We start from the raw sequence: 22,124 nt of genomic DNA, 5'->3' as shown, positions 1-22,124 counted from the left end.
TGGTGCAGGGAGTGGTTGGTTCTTCACCATCTCTTCTGGGTCAGGAGCTCTTGGTGTAGTGTGTGTTGCCCAGAAACTCATCAGTACTCATGCTTTTTCTTTCATTCTAAGCATTTCAATTTTGGGGGCTTATTAGTTTTCCCTCAGAAAGCAGAAAGTGTTCAACCAGAGTGATGCTTTATGTGCTGGCTCTTGTCCTTCCCTTTCTGCCCGAACTTGGCAGGTGTAAATACAGCTCAACGCATTTGACACCAGCATAACTGGCAATACAAAAAATGAGCTGTGGGCATGGGAGTGACCAGATTAGTGTAGATTATTCTTCTCTTTGTTCTCATCGTATTTCTTTTTCTTTTCTCCGACTTTAGACTTTAAAGAGGAAGGAGAAAGAGTACGAACACGAGATGGAGCGGCTGGCGAGAGAGAAGATCGCTACCCAGCAGCGGCTGGCAGAACTGAAGAATGAGTTGAGCCAGTGGATGGATGTCTTGGAGATTGACAGAATTATTCGCCAGACAGTTCAGCCAGAGGATGACCAGGCATCTACCTCGACAGCATCAGGTACCCATAATTTTTCTCTTTGTCTCGTGATCATCACGGAAGGTCATTGACACCGTTACGCTGGGGTGATGGGGGTCTTCCTTTAGCAGCATCGGAGTTTCTTTGCTTTCAGAATAAAGTAAAAGGTTTCGGGGTGTTTGTAATGATTGGTGGTGTTAATAACACACTGCTGCTCATGTGAGGTAAACTGAAACTTGTGCATCAGTGTCAGGTAGAAACAAAGTGCAGGTTTGCACATGCAACCTCATTGTGGAGATAAATCCCTGCTTTCCAAACTTAGCTTTCTTCTTGCACAGCTCTGCAGCCCTGCTCATTAGAAATGGGCATCCTGGTGTATTTGTGTGGATGTGGGAGGGTGTTCAGCACATATGGAAGAAGGATTTGGTACAGGGAGGATCACCAGAGCATTTAAACAACTTTAATGAGCCTTCACATTGTTTGAGAAGGATTCACAGCGAAGATGAAATGACACTAATGGATATCTGACATGCAGTTCCCAGTGAGAAGTATCTGCGAGATAGAAGAGTGCATGCTTCCCTCCACACCAGGGATCTGCAGTAGGAAGAGTAGGCAGTCTGTGGATGTAGAGCTTTCCAGAGACACAGAGGCTGTAGCAGTGCATAACCATTCACAGCAGTTCCTTCAAGGCAGCATTTGCTCTTGGCACGCCGGGCAGATGATACCACAGGTTCTCGTTCAGGCTCATCATCTCTGCTGGTAGGAGCAGGCTCCAGGTGTAGGCTGATGGAAGCTGGGAGTAGCAGTGCTTTGTCCTTAGAAGTGCTAGCTGTTCCCTCTGCAGTAGCCTCTGCCAAAAGTGACCGCATCAAGCTGCTGCCAGCCAGAGCTTGTGGAGGGGAATTGTCTTCCCTGGTGTTCCTGCTGCTTCTGTATCTTCTGAGATTTTTATTCTTTGCTGCATGGCTGGCACTAGAGCAGGCAGTGCAGGGTGCCAGGCTTGTCTTCCTGATCTCAGGGCCAGTATGTTCCTGCTTTGCTTCCTTACTTCCTGGACTGGACAAGAGTCCATTTTCCAGAACCAGACGAGAGACCTGCTGCCATGTTTCTCCTTGGCTGTTTCCTTCCTGCTGTGGGAGCAGAAGGGGTGGTGCTGATCAGTGGAACAACTGGCCAGGAAAGGAAACCCTGTTCCTCTTCCCAGAAGGAGCCCACTTCAGCCCAGACAGAGCTCAGCCAGGTGCTTTCTGTTGGCCTCTGCTCATGATGCTCCCCTCACCTGCCCCAGTGAGACCTCCCAGCCTGTTGGGAGCACCCTGCTCTAGCTGGGTCTTTGAGCTGTCACACCTGCCTGGATCCAGGTCCTTGGCTCACAGGCAGCAAGGAGAGGGCTGTGCCATGCTGTGCCCTTGTGCTGTGCCGTGCCATTGTGCCACCAGCCTGTAGCTCCGTGATGCCTCCTGCTCATCTCATCTGCTGATGCTGCCTTTTAGGGAGGCTCGTTGGTCCAGTTCATGCTCTGCTTCCTTTTTTATGGGAGTTTCTTCCTTTCATGTTTTCCAGAGGGTGAAGACAACATGGATGAAGATATGGAAGATGACAGGCCAGTGAACTCATTACCAAAACTCACCCAGCGCCAGCACCCAGAGCTGCTGAAAACCGTCCCCCCCAATGCTGCTCCCCCCCTCCCCACGGTCCTGCCCCCGCACGTGTCCATCCAGCAGAAGCCCCACGCCCAGCCCCCCCTCCAGACACAAGCACTGGTCCCGCCGCAGGCGATCGTCCCTGCACAGACTCACATCGTGGCGGCCTCGACCGTGCAATCGACTGTTATCGCCCACACCGCCACCACCCACGCCTCGGTCATCCAGACTGTCAACCACGTCATTCAGGGTCCACAGACCAAGCACATTGCTCACATTGCACCTTCCACATCCAGCCCCGTGCAACTCACCACTGCTGCTCAGCCCATCGGCCACATCACTGTGCACCCGGCCACCATCAACCACATGGCCCACCTGGGCCCGCAGCTGCCCATCTACCCCCAGCCCGTGGCCGTCAGCCAGCCCGTCGTGAGCCACATCGCTCACACCATCTCGCACCAGCAAGTGAACGGCACCACGAGCCTGGGCCAGCCGGCCGTGATGGCCAAGCCGGCCGTAGGAACCCAAGTTGTCCATCACCCGCAGTTGGTTGGGCAGACGGTCCTAAACCCGGTGACTATGGTGACCATGCCGTCGTTCCCGGTGAGCACGCTGAAGCTGGCCTAGAGGGGACGGTCTGACAGCGAGGTCTTTGTTGGGAACCTTTCCTAAGGAAACTCCATACATTCCAACCACGTCCGACTTGGCGGGAGGGAGGCGCAGGAATGCCGAGAGTGGCCGGGCCGGGCTGTCCTGAGCCGCCCGGTGCCCAGCCTGCTGCCAGCGCCGGGACGGGGCCGCTCCGCGCTCGGAGTTGCTAATCTGAGAAACTTCAAAGACAGTTGTTCATGGTGATTTTTTTTCCTTTTATGTGTAATGAGTGAACTATGGATATGATGTTCTTAAGACTTTAATTTTGCCCTCTTACGTGTTGCTTCTTTGTAGAATAAAAATTGCTGATCTCTTTATCGAGACATTGCGTAGAATGGGAAAAAAAAAATCATAGAAGTCTATATTTATATATATGTGTGTATGTGTGTGTATATATATGTATATACATATATATATAAATATAACATTTGAAGGCCTTTTGTAAGGTTGATTATTTTGCAGGATTATGAGACAAAATTCATTTTTGGAGGAAGAAGACAGAGTGTCCTCTCTAAACAAGAAACTATAAGATAGATGGTTTGGTGGACCAGAGTACAGTGACAAAAAAACCCCAACAACAAACCACGAGTCAAACCATGTTAAAGGTATTTCCCATCAATATATTACATTTCAAAAACCATCTAAAATCACTGTGACTTGTTACGGCATTTTAAGGAAATTCTCTGTCCTGTCTAATAAAAGGAAAAAGAATACACAACCAGACTTGATTTGTTGCCATTTTATAAATGACTTGATTTTTATAGCTATGTCAAAAAAATACTGTTTTTTATTATTTTAATGGTTGACAATGCTTTGTTTGGATGGTTTTGGGGGAATTTGTATTTTGTCTGGCTTGGTTTGCTGATGCAATAATTGATTTTTCAGATCTCTGTGCATGGCATGGCCCAGGTCAGGGTCCCTCTTACCGGTCCAAGCCCCCCCAGGTCCCTCGGGTTTGTTGTTTGGCAGAGGCACGTGCTTTGTGCTGGCAGCTTGCAGGGCGTTTCTGTGGCCTGGTGGATGGAACCTGGGACAAGAAGACCAAGAGAAATGAGGTAGATTTGCTGCATGGGTTGATGTTTGTTAGTTTGTTCTGTCCTGACCACGCTTTGGTGTGGGAGCCGGTGGGTTCGGAAAGGGGTAAATGGGGATGTGGTTCCCTTCCAGAGCGCAGGCAGTTCGAACAGGTTTGTTCCCTTTGACAGGGAAGCAATCTCCCCTTATGCAGGATAAGGGTTTGCTGCAGGAGATCAGTGAGAGCTCGTGTCTGACAGTGAGACGTGCACCAAAGAACCCTCATCCCTCAGGACCCTCCTGTTCCCCCTTCCTGGTGGTTGGGGCAGACCTGTCTGAGGTCAGTGGCAAATCCCAGAGAGCCAGGAGAGGAGGAATGCTGTTTGGCTCTGCTGGTACCTGCCCGGGAGGCTGCTTAGGACATGTTGAGCTGCTGGCTGAATGTTCTGGTCCTTGCACTGTGTGCGTAGTTACTGCTGTAAATGATCTCCATTCTGTCTTCCTCTTTTTAAAACAAGTATTCCACAGTCCTTACTGCAGGCAAAATGCTGCTGTAGCCAGCAACTGTTCTCTTAGGGCAGGATGGGAGGATGGTTCCCAGCATGTGCCCCGGAGCTCTGGGAGAGGAGGAGGAGGTCAGGGCAGCTGAGCCATCGCTCCTCACTCTCTGCCCAGCTGCATCCAGCGTGGGGCGAGGTCTCCTGCAGGAGAACAGCATCCATACTCTGCCCAAAAGACCTGTTGGCTCTAGCAGGACTTCAGCCTGTTGAGGACTGTTGTGAACAGCATCAGGGGTTTAATTGAGAACATCTGCCTGTTCCATACTGTCCCCAGTTAAAACTGATCTGGAGGCAGGAGAAATGACTGCAGAGTTCAGGGGTGATTGTGCCTTCTGAGCAGGTGTCACTGGGAATTGTGTAAATTCTGTTTATAAAGCCCCAGTTACCACTTGTTTTATTTTTCTTTCACGTATCCTTGAGTTCAGGAAGCTCTTGGCTGTGCTACCAGCACAGCTCCTGCAGAATGGGCAAACCTTGAAGGATTTCTTATCCTAAAACCATATTTAAGCAGATGGTTTTTCTCATTCCAGTGCACCAGTAACACTGGGGGATTCCCAGAATTGCCAGGGCTTGGTTGTCCTTTGTCCCTGCAGGTGCTTTCCCAAGGAGGCCGTTGTGTGCCGGTATTTGAGGTAGGGTTAGCTATTGGGTCAGTTGCTCCTCATCAGAAACTCCTCAAGGCTGAGTATGTGCAGCAGAATCACCTCCCTTCCCAGGAGGGACTGTGTGGCTTTGCCTTCTGCAGTGGCATCAGGAGGGGGAGGATGTGTTTTTCTGCCTCTTTTTACTGTTCCAACTCACAAAATAACAAAATCTCCTCCGAGGAGAGAAGAAGGAGCCGGGTTGAGCATGGGTTCAGTGCAGGAGCATTGGCTGAGCCCCAGGGAGATGAGCTTTCTGATGGGTTATTGAATGGCCTGTGCTGTATGGACAGGGCTGCTGCTGACTTCATCTTCTGCTCCCTTACAGTTTAGAGTGCAAAAAGTGGCCCTACTTTGCCCAGTCCTGTATCTTGGCCAGTTTTGCTTTCCCTTGGGAGTTGTGCCATGCTGTGTGTCTGATCCCCTTCACAGGTGTTGGCTTCCCCATTAGGAACATCCCCCTTGGCCAGCCCCGTGAGCTGCTCCAGATGTCTTGCATACCCCTGTTGTCATCTGCCTTTTACAGGGCTACCAGAAACATTTCTTTGGGGTTTTTCTTTTTGTTTTTTAAAGTCAGCAAACTTTTCTCTAGTCTGTGGGAAGAAGAGCAGCCACAGCCCTTTCTTCTCCACCTCTGTTATTCCTGCTCAGAACCTTTGGATTTACACTGATGTTTTTAGAAATCCCGTTCAGTACTGTATGATAAGGGGCACTTTAGGAATGTCTCTCCTCCTTTGATACATGTTTTCCCTATGGAGAAAGCTATATATAAATATATATGTACACTTGGGGATTCATAAGATCTAATTTGTCCCCCAAAAAATCAATAAATACGAAGTTTACAAGAAATCTCTTCTGTTGTTGAATAATATTAGTTATTGGTAACCATACCACAGAAACAATAGAAAATGGAGTTTCTACATTGTAGTTTGAGAGGGTTTTCTGTCCTGTCACACCTGGCTCAGAGCTTGTTTGTCAGTGGAGATGGTTCTGCTGAGGGCAAGTGCCCTTGCAGCCCGCATGCTCCGTGTCCCACTGCCGACAGCCGAGTGGTGCTCAGGAGCTGGACCCGTGCTTAGAGCTCAGCCAGCACGGCCGGGGGTGTTTGAAGCTGAGCAGATCTGTGGGCACAGAGCCCCGGGGATGGCAGCGGTGCCGCAGGGAACCTCGTGCTGGCCCAGCTGGGCTGAGCCTGCCCGCGGCAGCCCCGGAGCCTGCCAAAGCCACTTCCAGCTCGCCTGCCAGGGAAGTGCAGGCAGAGGGCAAAGAACCCAAACTGCTACTTTAGAATGATCCTGAAAAGAGCTCTTAACGCTGACACTTTAGATACAGGAATGTGTTCCTGACCTCACCAGGAAAAATTAGCCAGATCTGTGTAGTTTAGCTTAGGAAGGGAAGTGATCTGATTTCCCATGTTCTCTGCAGTTGCTTGAGTGGGATCTGAGAGGCAGCGGTTGCATGTCCCTGGGGGCAGCTGGTGACCCACATCTCACATGGGGAAATAAGGGCTGGAGCCAAACTGCTGCCGTCGGGGTTTTTCTGCACGTGTGTGTGTGTCCGTCTGTCTGTCCGTGCTGGGGCTGAGTGCTGGGTGTCAAAGGCCAGAGGGGCTCCCGTGTCACCACTGGGCCCCTGGCCACTGGCACGGCTGGGTTTTGGTTTCTTGAGCAGAGCTGGACAAAGGGGACGGCCCTTGGCAGAGGCCTCTGCTCTCCAGGCGCCCACGGCGTGTCCGGAGCGTTCATCATCCCACTGAGCTGGCTGCTGCCACTGCTGTTGGGCTCCTTGTCTTTTTTTTGTTTGTTTTATTTCAAAGTGGCCTTCTGTAACAAAAGAACAAAAGAAACAAAAAAAAATGCCTTTGGGTGGTTTAGGTGGAGGTGAGGTGTCGCTGCTGTGTCGGTGTCGGTGTGGTTGTCCGTACGCACGCCTGGTAGATTCCTGTAGACATGCAATGCAAGGCTTATTGTGTCTGGTTTTCGTATGTAGCCTGTGTCTCTTTGGACTGGTTTGCATCCTGAGGGCGTTTTTTGCATTTAAAGAAAAAAAAGTGAGAACTATTCCAGTTTGGGTGGGCACAAGGGGTTCTGGGAGACCCCCCCCCATGTGCCAGGGGTCAGAGGGAAGATGTCCTTTGCCCCATGTGATGATGTGGTCGGTGCTTGTTTGGCCCCTTTGCTTTCTGTGATGGGTATCAAGTGTCCCCAGCAGGGTGAGCAGCCTTGGCCAGATGAAGCAGTTGACCTCTGCTTACCTGAGCAGGACTTTGGCTCAGCCTGTCTCAGTGTTCAGGCACTTGCTTAATTAGCTTAGTTAGATACGTGCCTGCTGTAGGGCTCTTGGAGCGTGCATGGGGGTGGGCAGCTCTGAGCACTCGCAGGTGAGGCTCCTCTGAGACTTGGCATGTTTTTTTCTGAACAGTTGTTCATTTCAATCTTATTTTGATTCTGAAAGCTATGGGGGTGAGGAGAGGAAAACCCTCATACTTATTGCCTGTTTTCCATCCCTTGTTACCATTGGGGACAGATTAAAATGGATTATAACACTATGTTTAGGTTATTTCTTCCCTGAGTGAAACATCAGTTGTTAGAAGTGGATGTTTAGTGTTAAGGAAAATAGGCTGTGGATAGAATCAGTCACGGCTTCCTTCTGTCCCTGTTACACAGAACTTGATAATCCAAACTTGAACTATTAAAGTACCAGCCCAAGCCCAGCACTGGATGGGTGCAGTCTTGGCAAAGGTTGTGTTTGGCTGTTCCCAGGCTGGCTCGCTCCTTGCCTGGGGCTGCTGAACAGCGAAGGAAGGCCCTGCTCACCTCCATCCCTACACTGTTGGTGTGGGGACAGGGCTGTTCCGTGCTGGGATTTGGTGGGAATGGGCCATGGGATGTCATTGTGCTCCTCATCAGGACGGCATGGCTGGTTCTGCTCTAGCTCTGGATGAGGCCCATTGATTCACCCTGTTCCTTGTGCTGTGAATAGGAATTCGAGTGTGAGGGAGCGCTGGTGCAGAAGTCACCACGGCTCGCCAGGGGAATGCCCCAAACTCCCAGCCCAGCCGTCTGTGTTGTGAGATTTTTCCTGGCTGGCTGGCAGGCAGGCATGTCCTCCCCGAGCTTGTGTTGCTGTGGCCGGCACAGGCGCCCGCGCTGGCTGCGGTGCTGCCCCGGGCCGGCCATCGGGAACGCTCCGGCCAGAGCCCGCGTGCTGCCAGCGGGATCCCGGTGCGAATGCCTTATGGATACGCCTTAACAACCTGAGCCAAAAGTGTGGTGGGGCCTGACAGAGCGAGATATCAGGGACTGACTGCAACCACCCAATGATTTATTGGCTTCTGGTCAGGCCCCAGCCTGGGCACCGCTGGGTGAGGAGCTGTGGTGGGAGCAGGGACCCCCTGCTCTGTCACTGCATGTGACCTCCCTCCCTCCTGCCTAAAAGCATTTATTTATTTATTTTATCTCGCTGTGCTCCCCGCGTTAGGAATGTGTCACTGGAGCTGTTGATTGTGAGCCCAGTCGCTGCCATCGCTGGCCCGGAGCCCCCGTCCCTCCCCTGCACCTCACGGGAGCCCCCGCGTCGCGCTCACCTGGGCAGGTGCAGTCCGTGTTTACAGTGAGGACGTGTCACTGTGTTACCAATTTACTGAAATACTGAATATTGACAAACTAGACTGTAAAGATTTTTATGTGTTTGGATACATCTGCTATGTGAAAAAGCAACTAATTTTGTACATATTGTATTTTTACTATTCAGCTGTACAATACTGGCTCTTCATGCTCCAGAATTTAGGTATCCAACATGAATGATATCCATGTAATAAGCACTTGCCTGAAATAAATATAAACCTGAAATAAACATGCACTGAAATCAGAAACAGGTTTCTGCATTTTCCTCCCTGTGCTTTGCATGCAGATCCCTCACTTTGTTTGTGATTTCCCAGTTCCAAGACCAATGTTTTCCCTCTCTCCGGAGCCATCGCAGCCGCTCCAGGTGCGTCACGGATCCGCGGGGCTGGAGCTCACCTGGACCAGGCACAGAGCTTCATGAGGGCCGTGTGTGTCTGGATCTGGCAACGCTGTGCAGGGGGAAAGCAAAGCCTCTGGAGCTTCAGGAATATGTGAGAACTTGGAAAATGGTGCCCTGACATGTGCCCTTCTGCTGCTGGACTCGGACCAGAGCCCATCCCAGGGCAGAGGGGTCCCACCAGCCCCACTGAGGCCCAGCAGAGCAGCATCATGCCTGGGACCCTCCCTGCTGGGACTCTCCCACCTGTTAGGCAGTCGGGCCCTGTCCTGTGCTGGGGGCTGTGCAGGGCGAGGAGGGATGGGCTGAACAGCCTGGCCAGAGCTGCCCCCTGTGTAACTGCTCTCTCTCCTGCAGATGCTGAAGTTGGAGTCCCAGGTTCTCCTGGTCCCTGGTCTCTGGAACGTGGATGTGGTGGACGTGGTGGACATGGACGGTCATCCAGCACAGGGCAAGTCAAACCCCATGGTGGCACTGGGGGCAGCAGGTCAGGGGGTGGGGCTGGACCCCCGGGTGGTCTCAGGCAGAGGGGGTGGGGGAAACACCACAGGTCTAAATAATTGTGTTAAAAATTACTGAGACTTTGCAAAGGGACCGCTGGGGGATGTGTGGGAAGCACAAAGGGACAAGAGCCAGCTGTAAGCCCAGCTGTAGTGCTCAGGTGCTCTGCCCACCTCAGTCCCATCATGCAGACAGGTGAATGCAGAGGACACAAGGACACTGGGAGTTTATTTAGGCCAACATGTCTTTGGATGCACTTCAAAAAGGGCTGATCCTTGTTGATAGGGATGAATACCTAATTAGCAGCTGTAACAAGCAGTGGCTGAGGGAGGGCTACACCCACCCCTGCACACAGAGGCCTTTGTTGGGCCTTTTTACAGTGGAATGGGAAAATGTTCCGTAACTCCCCAGGGACTCATCTCCAGGCAGACCTATTTAGCCTAAAAACCTGGAATACCACTTCAAAAACTGCCAGTAACAGCCAAGCAGCCAGGTGAGACTGAGGAAGGTTCATCCCTGCTGCAGGGGAGGCAGAGCTGGAGGAGTTTAAGGGGGTTGAACAGGGACTGGGAGTGATGGAGGAGGATCTCTTCTGGAAGTCCAGCAGCTCAGCTGGATTCAATGCAGCTGCAGCGCAGTCAGGCTTAAAATTTCAGGATGAAACTTTTACTTTTTAACTTGTCATAAGCCTATTTCTGTTCTTGGGCTGGGCTGGCTCAGGCTCAGCCAAGTGGGTACATTAAACTGCCCTTAAAGTCCTCTACAGGACCTCAGGAGTCTACTTGATGGTGACCTACTTACTGCCTTTAGCACTACAGCCCATGCAACTCATCAGAGAAACATTAATTACATCTCCTCCTATCCTCCCAGATAGCCTCATCCCTGTTCTGTCATGGGAATCACCTTGGGAGGAGAGAAATCGGTCCCAAAGAGCTCCACGGGGTGCCTTGACAGTAAGTATTTATTCATAAGTTACATTTAAACATAAATAATTGAGCAATAAAGAGAATAGTCTGCTCCCAACAAAAATAAATAATACACAACATTGATAAAATCCAATCAGATAGAATGTTCTAACAAATACAGCAAAGTTCACAGACTGGATTTGTGTGAAACAGCTGTACAGAACATTCCCAGCATACCAAAGGAAAATAGTGCAGTATTATCTGTACATCCATCACTCCCCGGGCTCTGGGAGTTGGAGGTTTTTCTCACTCTTCTCATTCTTTTAAAAATACTTTTTCAGCTTTCAAGTGGACAGATGCACCTGGAGCACTTTTGGGACTGCGAAGCAGCCACAGGGGCTGTGGAGGTTGGGCACTGCTAGGACTGGGGATCAGCAGGGCCCAGAGCAGGGCCCCACACCCAGCAGGGGCTGCAGCAGCAGCTCAGAGCCCCCCAGCAATTCCAGCTCCTTCACCTGGCAAGGGCTGATCCTGCTCGCAGAGACAAGCGCCGGGTTTGTGTCCGCAGGATCCCATGGAGACTCCCCCCAGAAAGCTCTGCAGAGCAGGGAGGAGGAGGAGTGTGCAGTGAGTGATCTGGAGCAGGCTGGGCACTGCCCTCTGCTCTCCATGGGATGTGACTCCGTGGCTCTGCACAGCACAGGGAGCAGGAGCTGCCAACGTGAGCAGAGCCCTGTCTGTGGGATGAACCTGCTCACCTGAACAGCACAAAGCAGGTCCTGGCAGCTGGGAGGGTAAGTTTGCAAAGCAAAACAAAGGCAGGTCTGTGTGGGCCACGAAGATTGAGCAGTGTGAGCCAGTCAGCCAAGGCCAAACTGGGGTTTTAGCTAATGAGCTCATCAACTGCTCCCATGAACTTAGGTTAAGGCCATTCTCCTAGCCAGGAACCTTATCACTTTAATCACTGCTAAATACAAACCCAAATGTTTTAGCAACATGAGCTCAGACACATTCTCTTCCATGTTCAAGGCAAAGACAGGGAGTCCAGGACCATGCTCCTCCAAGGACCCAATCCAATGCTTCCAACAGTGGACCTGGCCTTGCCTCCATGGCAGCTTCTGGCAGAGCACACAACGTGCATCCAGGCTTTAAAGGTGCAGTAAGTCAAAATAGAAATGTTGCAGTAGGTCAAATCCCCCCTTTCAACATCGCAAAGATGAAGACAGATGTCTTCTAGAGAGGGAAATAGAGAATGCAAAAAGATTTTGTCTAGAAATACAAAGTGAGTGTACCAAGGACTATCAAACGCCAGCCTCGTCTGGTGAAGGGAAAGTTTGGGTTTTAAAAGTCTGTTACCATCTCCTCACTATTTATTACATTACATGGAAGATGCAATTAAAACGCCATTGGGAATTACAGTGCAAGGAATGCTCCATCCAGTGGCTCCCAGCGAGGCCCTGGGGACAGCCTGTCCATGGTCACTTGTTCTCAATCAGTGTCTGCACTTTGTAGACAAGGTCTCTGGCTATCCTCAGGATCTCCGCGGCATCGTGGTGCTCAGCCATTTCTAAGAGACACAGACAAAACTGTCAGCACCACCTTCCTGCCCTGGCACTGCTATTCATGTAGCATTAGCATTAATTAATTAGTGTAACAAGCAGCAATCCCAAAGAGTTGCAGGGGGTTGGTTTTGGAGAATTAAGGACAGAAGAAGTGGATGAATCCCTTGTGCTGCAGGTCCCAGCACTGAGACTCAGGAACAGAGAAGGAGCAAAGTCTCATTACTTTTTATCAAAATGGCTCTTACCATTAAAAAACTTGATGATATCAGTGAAGTCCATGTTGTTATCACGGATAATCTCTCGATAAACTTCCACAAGTGCTAAGGCAATGAAAAGGACAAAATGTTCTGAAGAGATGTGCTTTGCTGCCCAAATAACTTCCCACACTGTAAATACATCCTCGTACAACAATTCTGAATGGGAATAAACATTACAAGAGCATCTGATTATTCAACTGACCATGTCCCCCCCCCTACCAATGTCTACAGGCCTTACTCAGACATGAACAGAACCTGATGACTCCTCATTTTCCTCTCCCCCTCTCCTCCAGCCAACTCCTGTCACTTGTGCACGTAAGGCACGGAACTGGCTTTAAAGGACAACTGCCAGAGCCTGGAGGTGTGGTGGTGCAGAGCCAAGCCCAGGAAGGTACCTGAAGCACAGTGACCATGTGAGAGCAGCACAGGGGGTGTTGTACAGGGCTGTGTGACAGGCTGCAGGTCTGACCATGTGTCCAGGTGTATCTTGGCTCTGCAGTGGGCCTGTCAGCACCAACCCTGCTGGAGTGTGCTCGTGCAAGGATCCTGGGATCCAGGGCGCTCCCACACGATACAAGGCACCTCACTCAAAGTACAGCAGCTCCTGAGCTATTGCTGAGCTGCTCCTTGCTATCACAGGGATTAGACAGGAGGTATCAAAGCTTACAGGAGTGGGACCACCTTGAGCAAACAGGCATTTGCACTGGGCAGGAATTTGCAGCTCCCCTTTCTAAGCTCAGACTCATTCCAGTGCTGTTTCACCTCAGAGCTGCATAACCCTTCCTGGCTACAAACTCTTCAGTGATCCCAGCTGCCACTCACCATCCTGACAGACACTCACACCAAAACACAGAGCTATTGCAATTCTAACTCTAAACTACAGGCACAGAACATTATTACCTCTTTTAAAGTCAAGCAGGAACCAGCGATAGCAGAAGTAAAAGTGAGTGTAATCTCCATTCTGGTGCATCAATTCAAAAAGTTCTGAGTCCAGAATCTAGAATGGAAAACATCAGCTGTCATGATGTGGTCTGAAAGCAGCCACGGTCAGAGGTGCTGGACTCCCACTCTGCTCCTCATCCCGTGGTCAGAGCAGCTGATCAGCACAGGAACAGCCCTTTACTGTGTGTGCCAGTGCTGTGACCTGGGTGCCCTGGCTCAGTGCTGGCCTGAGGAGTCACAGTTGATCTTCACCATGACTTTAAAGGTCCAAGCAACAAGGTAAAGATCCTACTGATTCTCAGCAAGTGGCAAACGTCCCTCCACCGTGCCTCCATCTCTGCCCTCAGGCTGTAACTCTACAAATCTACTTACAACTCCTCCTCCCCAGCTCTTAAGTCACACCTGAACCCTGCTCCTTAGAGCTCCTGCCCTTCACTGGGGCATCAGGTGAGTCCTGAGCCTCTGCCACAACCTTGTCTTCTTTCAGATACCCTTAAACCAGGTTCACCTGGATGAGGGACCGCATGTTGGCGAAGTGTGTGTCCATAGCACCTCCATTGGGGAAGTTCTGGCTCATCCTCTTCATCAGGTGGCTGAAGCAGCTGTAGGCCAGCTGATCTGCAGGGACAAGGCAGACACTCAGTGCTGGCAACTGTGGGACTTCTTGAACCAAATTAATGGAACTGCAGGGCTTGGGAAGAACAGGGTCTTCCCCTTTGCTGTTCTCTTAATCCCAGGATTTAGATGAAAGAGAGGTTGGTTCCTGACTCTGGACCATTTTTATTAGTTATGTGTCAAAGAATCCAGCCTGCAGTTGACTTTTCAGTGTCAGCAACTGCCAGAACACGGTAATTTTACTAACTTGGGTAAAGTAAATGTTATCTGTCTCAACAGCCACAGGTGGAGAAAACATGAACCAGGAGTCGCAGGTTTGATTTTGCTGGTGACCCAGCCCTGGTTAATGCAGACAACTCCTGAAATAGCATTTCTAAGGAAAGACTGCACTAAGGATACCAACATATCCCAAAGGAAAACCCTTCCTACCATTGTCAAGAATAACCATCAAAGGAGCCAGGAGGTCACACATGCCTTGGACATAACCAACTTCAAGGTGCTCCCAGACATAGCTGTGGAAAGAAGAAATCCTTGTATTGAAGGCTGATTCCATATGTGAGATCAAATCCTAAGCAGCTGCTGGAGGTGTGAGTCTCAGAACCTTCTGACACTTCCCAGAATATTTCACAGCCCTTTACTGTTTGCTGCCTGGATAAAGAGGCCAACCCTCACACACATGCCTTGCATCTCAGTGGTTTGGGAAAAAACAGCTGACAAATGCCCAGCAGTCTATGGAAAAAACCTGGGCTTTTGGCTTTTGTCTTCTGCCCTAAGTGGAATTTTGCTATCTTTTCCAAGTCTCAAAGTCCATGACACTTTCTGCTTTAAGTGTGTGTAGCTGAACCACATTCATGGCAATTTGCATTCCCAGATGAGGAAACAACTTTCTATCGTTTCCAGCTGCTGTCAGTGGTCAGACACTGGTTTGATTTGGGCTGGATTTGTAGATACAGACTTTCTGTCTACTTACACGTGTCCCTCAGCACTGTCTCTGGGCACAGGCACTGTCACCTTTACAGCATGCCCTCAGAGCATGGAGGCATCATCCTGATCAGGAGAAACCCAAACCTCAGAGTACATTCAGAGAACAGTTCTCTAAAATCGGGTCTGTCTCTTGAGAAATCTTCTCAAATCTGCATTCCGAACTTGGACCCATGTTCTAACCTGCCATCCTGCCTGTTCCTCCTTCTGCCAAGGTTTTAAAATTCATTAATGAGAATCCTTATTGACTGTTATTTGCATTTTATTATAGTTTATGGACTGTGACAGAAATGTGAAAGTAGTTGTGTTTACAAGCTCATTACCTGCACATGACATTTCGGAGTTTCTCCAGGTTCTCAGCAGTAAAATACCAGTAATTCCGGTCACATCTCTGGACATCTTTATCAATTCTGTGCAAATTTAAGGCAACAGTGTCCAATAACTCTATCTAGAACAGAGAAGTTTGAGTTAGATCTGCCAAGTTCACAGCATTCCCAGGACCCTGTGCAGATTTGCACTGAGAATCACCAAACCAGAAACAGTACAATTATACTCTAAGCAGATAAGGGCATCGAAATACTCAATTACTGTCAAAAATGCCAGGTAAACCACATTTGTTTTCACTGGGGAATGTGCCAAGCCTGTCCTATTTCCAAATGGTTATTTTCAGCTAAATAACTTCAGCAGAGAGAAGCAAAAACTATGCTGCTGTGTGACAGCAAGAGTAACAGAGGTGGTGGCACCCTGAATCTAGATTTAGGTTGTGGTTCAGTTTGATTAGATGGGGGTTTTAGCTTGATTTAAGTAACACTAGAATTGTACCACATTGTTTGTCTTGCCCTCCTGCTTAAAAAAAAACACCCGAATGTTTCTTGCTGCCTTATTTCCAATCTAGCTCAAAATCCAGACAGAAAGATTTGGATGCAAAAATCCTCAGTTACCATCCCACCAGGTGTAGTTCTAATTTGGGATTCTCTCTCATTAAATCCTATCTGAAAAAGTACCAGTGTTTGCTCAGAAAGCAACAAGAGAGATGATGGTACTTCAGGTGTGACCTACTGTGTAGGACGCAGCGCAGACAGAAGCGACATCCATTAAATAATCCACATGGGAACACAGCTGCTCCTCTGAGACAGAGTCCTGGGACTGCAGCACCCCTGGCTTGGCTCTCTGCACGCGGGGTGTGCCTGGCTCAGTCCTTCCCACCTCAGTGCCAGCTTCTTCCTCGGCCCCCTCCTCAAAGGAGCCGCTCTGCCCGTCGTCAATGCTGGACAGGATGCCCGAGGCCACCGAGTAGTTCCTGGAGGACGGCAGCCCCGAGTCGGGCGAGTCGAACTCCACGGCTGCCGGGGCTGGCACCGCCGTCAGCGCGGGGTCCTCCTGCCCTTTGGGGTCCTGTTCCACTGAGTCCGTTTCATCCACAGATATAAACACCTGGGACATGCAGAACCAAACACACACTTCAGTAGTAGTGGTCATTTCCTCTCTGCTGGATCTGACTAAAGGGCCTACGAGGAAGAGATCAGGAGAGCTCTTCCTCTGCTGACAGGGGATCTTCCTTCGTAGGGGAACCTCAGAGCCCCTTAGGCACGTCCTGCTTAAGAACAGCTCTAGACTACCCAAAATTCAGAGCTGCTCTTCACTCTTAACATGGAGGCACCACAGCTGTAATCTCTGCCCAGAGTTCAGGAGCTGTGCTAATCTCCATCTCTGCCTCCTGGGGCTGCACCTCTGCAAATGCTGAGCGCACTGCCCACTCCAGATGGTGAGTGGGAAGGGAGTACCTACATCATTGCTGATGGTGGAGTCCCTGTGGATGAGCCGCTGGACGTGGCTGTCGATGCTGCTGCCTGACGAAAACTTGGCCAGCGTGGCCGAATGCGACTCCTTCTCTCGCTGCTTCACAATGACCTCACAGGCCTTCCACTCAGCCATCACCTTCTGGTACCTCAGAGCAATGTCTGCGTCCACCTGCAGACAGAAACACGTCCTGAGACACTGCCCTCCTTGCCAAAAGGCACTGGCACTGGCAGGAAACAGGAGGAAGAGGTCTAAGGCAGGTGCAGGGTCGCAGGCTGAAAGCCCAAAGGATGCCGAGGCCCTCCTGCTGCAGCAGCACATCCCTGTGACTAGAGAGTAGTCAGGTGTTGGGTATTAACTGCAGGGAATTAATAACACTGCAGGCACCAGAAAGGATCCATATAAGCAGGTGTATACACTATCAACAGCATTGTGACAGTGACACAAGAAGATGTCATGTGAAACCTCACACAGAAGTCAGATGCAATCTATGGAGTGAGTGCTCTAACTGCATCATCCCTGATTTCATCACACCTCCTTCCAGCTCCTCTGTTCCAACACTAACGTAGCCCTTGCAAAGAATTCCAGGTCAGAGGTTTATAGACACCAGCCTGTGCAGAGTCAGATCCTGGGAGACACTCTGGAATCCCAGCTCACACAGCCCATCCTGTGGCTGCACTGTGCATGGCCAGATCCTCCCGCACTGGGCACCACAGGAATAAAACAGATCTTTGCCACTGGTGGCTTTCTCTTTTGAAAGACAGCCACAGAATCCCCCTTGAGCTATTAAGGGACATGTAGCAATTTTACTACTCTGTCACTTGTCAAGAGCTGAAGAGAAACCACAATCGTGAGCTGGCTCCTGGTTCCGCGCTCTGCTGGCTGAGCTGCTACCCGAGCGTTCATGCTAAGAGCTGCAGGCTATTTGTCACTTGAGGTAGCTGTCGAGTCATAAATCATAAAATACAACAGTTAGTGGAGGGCTGGAGGACAGCCACATCTGGGAGTGCAAAAATACTATCAGAAAGCAAAGATGATAAATCACCTGCAATGACTTCAGTTAGGGACACAATGAGTTTCCTATACATGCAGGTGTTAGGACTGTTTTCATGTCACTCATTTAACAGACTCCTACGCTCAGTGTAAAGCTTCAGTCTCCAACAGCCCATTCCTTTGAGGAGTCAGTCATCACTTTTGTTTACTACTGGTGTTGAGTAGCTCATTACAATTCCAGGTTAAGTGTGGAACACCCCTGGATTAGTAGGGTACAAACTCAGGGAGAAAAATCTTCTGTAGGAGCCTGTGTTCTGCAAATCAGATCTGTTCTATCTTGAAACATCTCTGTATGAATTTACTGTAATTCCTATCATACAGACTCCAGTATTTATCTTGTCAAATCTCCTGTGTTCTAGCTATACACATGACCTTTGAAGCTGGGGCTAGCATCCATGAGAGATGGCTTCACATCTCCCACTCTAAAAACTAAGCACCTGGGTCCTCTGGTTCAGTTCCAGACATACCTTCTATTTCTAAACATGCATCATAAATCTGGTGGTTCATATACCTGTGGAGATCAGAGACAGCAAAATGCAATCTATGTAAGAAACCTCCAATATCCTGCCTTTCTTGAAAATCTGAGATAAAAAAGAATGGAGCAGTTCCTGATGTACACACTACAGCCAGAAAATCTATAATCTACTAAAATGACTGGATTCAGGGGGGGAAGAGTCTGGACTGTGACCCAGTTTGAACAGTGAAGGGCTCTGTTTCTCCATCTGTGTTCAGAACTGGCTTTTAAAGATTATTGGGAGGCAAACAACTAAAATTGCCACAGCAATATTTAGTAAAAAGAGAGCTGCTTATAAAGTGCCCCATTTGCAAGACACTGATTTGCCCATGGCAAGGCTCGAGGTCAGGCTGCCCTTCTGCTCCGCAGGTGCTCACAGGGATATAAATTACCCCCTGGCATATAAAGTAATTGGGAGTCAGCAAATGCCAAATGTTTTGATATATATACCACTCCATAGCAATTTAATCCAGAACAGAATCAGCTACTGCATGAGTGCTACCTCCCTGGCAATAACACTAACTGAAAAGCAGATTAATGTGTTAATTATATTCCAGGGCAAACCTCATTACTGTTCTATCCAGTTCAGCCAACATTTGGGTGATGTCACAGAAAAGCAATGTTTTACCACCATACACAATCCAGACCTTCCCCACAGGGCAGGGTCCTGCTGCAGTCCTGTGGCTCTGCAGGGGAGAACATCCCATTCTCTCAGTCAGGGAGAACAGTGCTGTCACTGCAACCAGTGACAGCACTGAGTAAAATTCCCAAATGTCAATGTCTCCCCATTTTATAAGCAACAAATTTGTGAACACAGGGTGTGCTCAGGGCACATGCATGCCACAAGGAGAGCTGAATGCAGGTTCCCTGACTTCAATAAAGAAAGAACTCCCATTTTAGTGACTTTCAGACATTAAAACATGGTATTAAACCCCCTCTGCTTGCATGTGTTGCTAATGTTTTCAGTAGTGCTTTTCCCTTGGGAATATTAAACAGTAACAAAGACCAGCGGTTGCTATCCAGAAAACAAACTCTGCAAATGTAACTCAGATTCCACAGAAGCTGTGCCTACCTGGTCCATCTCCTTCTTGGCCATGCCAAATTTGTAGTGACCTAACAAGAACGGCCACACTTCCTTCCGTATCTCGTGCTGGACCCCGCCATAGTAAACTCTTCTTAGTAATTCCAGTTCCTTGTAGTTCTACAGCGGCCAGGAGAAAGAGGTGTTGAAGGCAATACATCTGTATTTAACTCAGCTACACTCAGAGTCACTTCACACCGAGTACAGAGACACTGAAATGCATGCAGGGCACTAAATAAAGTCTGCAGCTTGATTCAAGCCTTTAGGGCCTTAGCTCAAATCCAGTCTAATATAGGCTGTCATGCCCTCCATGAAAACAATCTAATAGATCAGTTGCTTTGATATTAATTTATATCTTTGGCGTCATCAGAGAAGCAAAGGAGAGATGAGACTGTAAGAACCGACTCACTCTCACTAGCTGAGAAGCGACCTTGTGGTCCAACACCTTTAACATTTCTTGGGGCCCATTCCAGGTGATTCCCTGCCCAGTGCAGCAGCGTGTGGAGCCCGTGCACCAGACACAAAGGGGACGTGTTACTGACCTTCTTGTCCTTCTGGTACTTGCTCCAGACCTCCTTGGTGAGGCCGGCGGCGGCGCTGGCGGGTCTGTCGGGGGGGACGATGCTGTGGTTGACCAGCGCCGAGAGGTGCGTGCGCACCGTGGACAGGTGCCGGCAGTGCGCCAGCCCTGCGGGGACACCGAGGCAGCAGCTCAGCCACACAGCCCTGCCTGAGGGCAGCCTGGGGACCCCCAGGACAGTCCTGCCTGAACTGAGCTCGCAGTGCGCCGTGTGAGAATGAGGAATCACAGCAAAGATTAAACAGATCTGACAGAGACCAGCAATGTCCAAGCTCTGCATTACGCTGCCATGTAAAACCACATTCTGTCTTCACTGTGCATCACTCCTCCCACTGCCAGCACAAAACTCACAGTACTGACACTGGAGTCACATCCACTCTACTGCTCTGAATTTGGGGTCAGACTGCTTTCTAAGCCAAACATCCCATGTTGATTAGATAAGCATATGGACACCACATGGGCCAGATATAAGAAGCTTCACTTACATCCATAAAAGGCTCTGGAAATTATCTGCCTCTTCATGCTTTCACACAACATCTTTAGTGGAGTTCTGTGGAGAGGCATCAACAGGACAACAGCAGGTCATGAGGACAGAGAGCATCAGGAATTTCATGCTGATCCCTGCATCCTACACACAGCAATTTTCTCTGCACCAAGACTTAATTAGTTAAAGGACACAGTAATAGCAAACTACACTTTTAAAGCATTTCCCCCACCAACGTTTTGGCCCCAGACAGATTCTCCCCTGGCACACACAGCCCCAACTTGCTGCAGGTGCACTGTAAAGGTCTGTGTCAAACTGAACTGCTGTCCTTCATTCAACTGTTAATGACTTGTTAAAGATAACGTTTCCAGAGCTGAAGTATTTTACACTAGACAAAAGAACTGGAAGCAACTGTTCTATCAAAATGTGACCTGAGCATAGTTTAATAGGTTAGTTTTAATAAACTAAATTTCTTGCTGCCTAACTTCAATTTTTATGTTAGAAACTACTTGAAAATGGTTACTTGAAAATTGTTACTCTTTGTCTTGAGTGCTGCAACCACTAAAACCTTCCTGCTTTTACCTGTGGCATGCACACAGTCCCTGGGTAAGCTCTCTGCACAGCTTGCTCACCGGTCATGGATGCAGTTGCAGCAGCTGGGAATGTCGTAGGGAGAGCTGCCCGTGGAACAGGAGATACAGGAGGAGCCCTGGCTGCAGTGCTCCAGCTGCCACGACAGCAGGTTTGCCCCAAAGCCTTGCATCTCTATCATCTCACTGGTGTCTGTGGAAAAACCAAACAAGACAGAAGGACATCAGCCTTTTCCCTTCTCTCCCCCTCTTCCTTCTGTGCATCCTGATGGTTCATGCTTCACTTCTCAACAGGCTCTGAACCTAGATTCTAGAAACAGGAGAGCAGCATCCTCAGAACACTGCTCTGGACCCGCTGCATGCTGTGCAGGGTCCCTTCCCAGGAAGCCAAACCCCTTCACCATTTGCCCCTCTCTTGCCCATGCACATCCCAGTTCATGTTTCAAGAGAATAGAGAAAAGGGTGCTGCAGGAACAACTAAATGGTTCTTGTGTAATACTATGGAAATGTTATTTATGGCCAGAAGAGATCATCTAGCCCAACCTTCTATTTCATTCAGGCCTCAGAATTTCATTTTGCAGTTCCTGGAATCAGCCATGGAACTGCTGGTCCAGCCAGAGTGAAAGTTGGAGCATGAAAGAAATTAAGACAAACTGAGTCAGTTACTTTCAGAAGATGCTTCTTTCCCCCTCAGAACCAGATCCTAAAATATTTAGCACAAAAGGACAGGTCCAGTCCTGCTAATGTCCATACTGTATTTATAAAAGGATACTCTACAGGAGTATGTGATCCAACAGTACAATGCAGCTTCTGGAGTTATCCCTGCTCCACCAAATCTATTTGCCTTTTTAACCAGCTTCAGGAAAGGCAACGCAAAAAAATCAGCAGCTCCCTTCAGAAAGCTTGGCTTCAGCTCTTCAGCCTTCCCAGCTGGCATTTGAGCTTGTGGGGTTTTTGGTTTATAATAAATAACTGGCCTTTCAGCTCACCCATGATTAAAATTAAGGCAAATACAATAATGTATGCATAAAGTATGCCACTAAATTAACAGTTACAAGCAAAATTCAGTCCCCTGGGCCGTGCTTTTAAAACAGGTATTTGTTGAGTGGTGGTGGGGGCAATTCCAAACCATCTCATGCATTTTAAATCAAGGTAGCACAAAGCATTTTAGGAGTGCCTGTTAGAAAGTGGGCAGAGGTGAGGGAGGAGTG

The 22,124-nt window shown here is 49.2% G+C and overlaps 2 protein-coding genes across 17 annotated transcripts in view; one reads left to right on the top strand and one right to left on the bottom strand.

Moving 5' to 3' along the window:
* The window catches only part of MNT (MAX network transcriptional repressor), a 36,985-nt gene extending 26,079 nt beyond the window's left edge, over window positions 1-10,906 (top strand). Inside the window, exons 5-10 of one of the 9 annotated variants that reach the window (XM_082294826.1) lie at window positions 366-558; window positions 2,080-2,762; window positions 3,273-3,865; window positions 8,506-9,499; window positions 10,420-10,502; window positions 10,796-10,906. In XM_082294826.1, the coding sequence (XP_082150952.1) occupies window positions 366-558; window positions 2,080-2,762; window positions 3,273-3,344 (948 nt within the window). In that variant the 3' untranslated portion in view covers window positions 3,345-3,865; window positions 8,506-9,499; window positions 10,420-10,502; window positions 10,796-10,906. Of the gene's footprint in view, window positions 1-365; window positions 559-2,079; window positions 4,541-8,505; window positions 9,500-10,419; window positions 10,544-10,795 lie in introns of those variants that run through there. The other 8 variants (XM_082294825.1, XM_082294824.1, XM_082294827.1 and 5 more) reach the window with 8 other exon arrangements.
* SGSM2 (small G protein signaling modulator 2) overlaps window positions 10,493-22,124 on the bottom strand; it is a 38,834-nt gene continuing 27,202 nt past the window's right edge. For 5 of the 8 annotated variants that reach the window (XM_082294815.1, XM_082294817.1, XM_082294820.1 and 2 more), the window contains 12 exons: window positions 20,956-21,106; window positions 20,325-20,389; window positions 19,802-19,947; window positions 19,251-19,379; window positions 16,600-16,782; window positions 15,871-16,245; window positions 15,135-15,259; window positions 14,260-14,342; window positions 13,724-13,833; window positions 13,174-13,270; window positions 12,262-12,429; window positions 10,493-12,021 (listed from right to left, as the gene is read on the bottom strand). In XM_082294815.1, the coding sequence (XP_082150941.1) occupies window positions 11,933-12,021; window positions 12,262-12,429; window positions 13,174-13,270; window positions 13,724-13,833; window positions 14,260-14,342; window positions 15,135-15,259; window positions 15,871-16,245; window positions 16,600-16,782; window positions 19,251-19,379; window positions 19,802-19,947; window positions 20,325-20,389; window positions 20,956-21,106 (1,721 nt within the window). In that variant the 3' untranslated portion in view covers window positions 10,493-11,932. The remainder of the gene's footprint in view (window positions 12,022-12,261; window positions 12,430-13,173; window positions 13,271-13,723; window positions 13,834-14,259; window positions 14,343-15,134; window positions 15,260-15,870; window positions 16,246-16,599; window positions 16,783-19,250; window positions 19,380-19,801; window positions 19,948-20,324; window positions 20,390-20,955; window positions 21,107-22,124) is intronic. The other 3 variants (XR_014227000.1, XM_082294819.1, XM_082294818.1) reach the window with 3 other exon arrangements.

This window comes from Coloeus monedula (assembly GCF_965178545.1).
Source record: "Coloeus monedula genome assembly, chromosome: 20".
NCBI lineage: Eukaryota > Metazoa > Chordata > Aves > Passeriformes > Corvidae > Coloeus > Coloeus monedula.
Note: the sequence above shows the minus strand (reverse complement) of the source record. Positions and strands in the feature narration are given on the sequence as shown.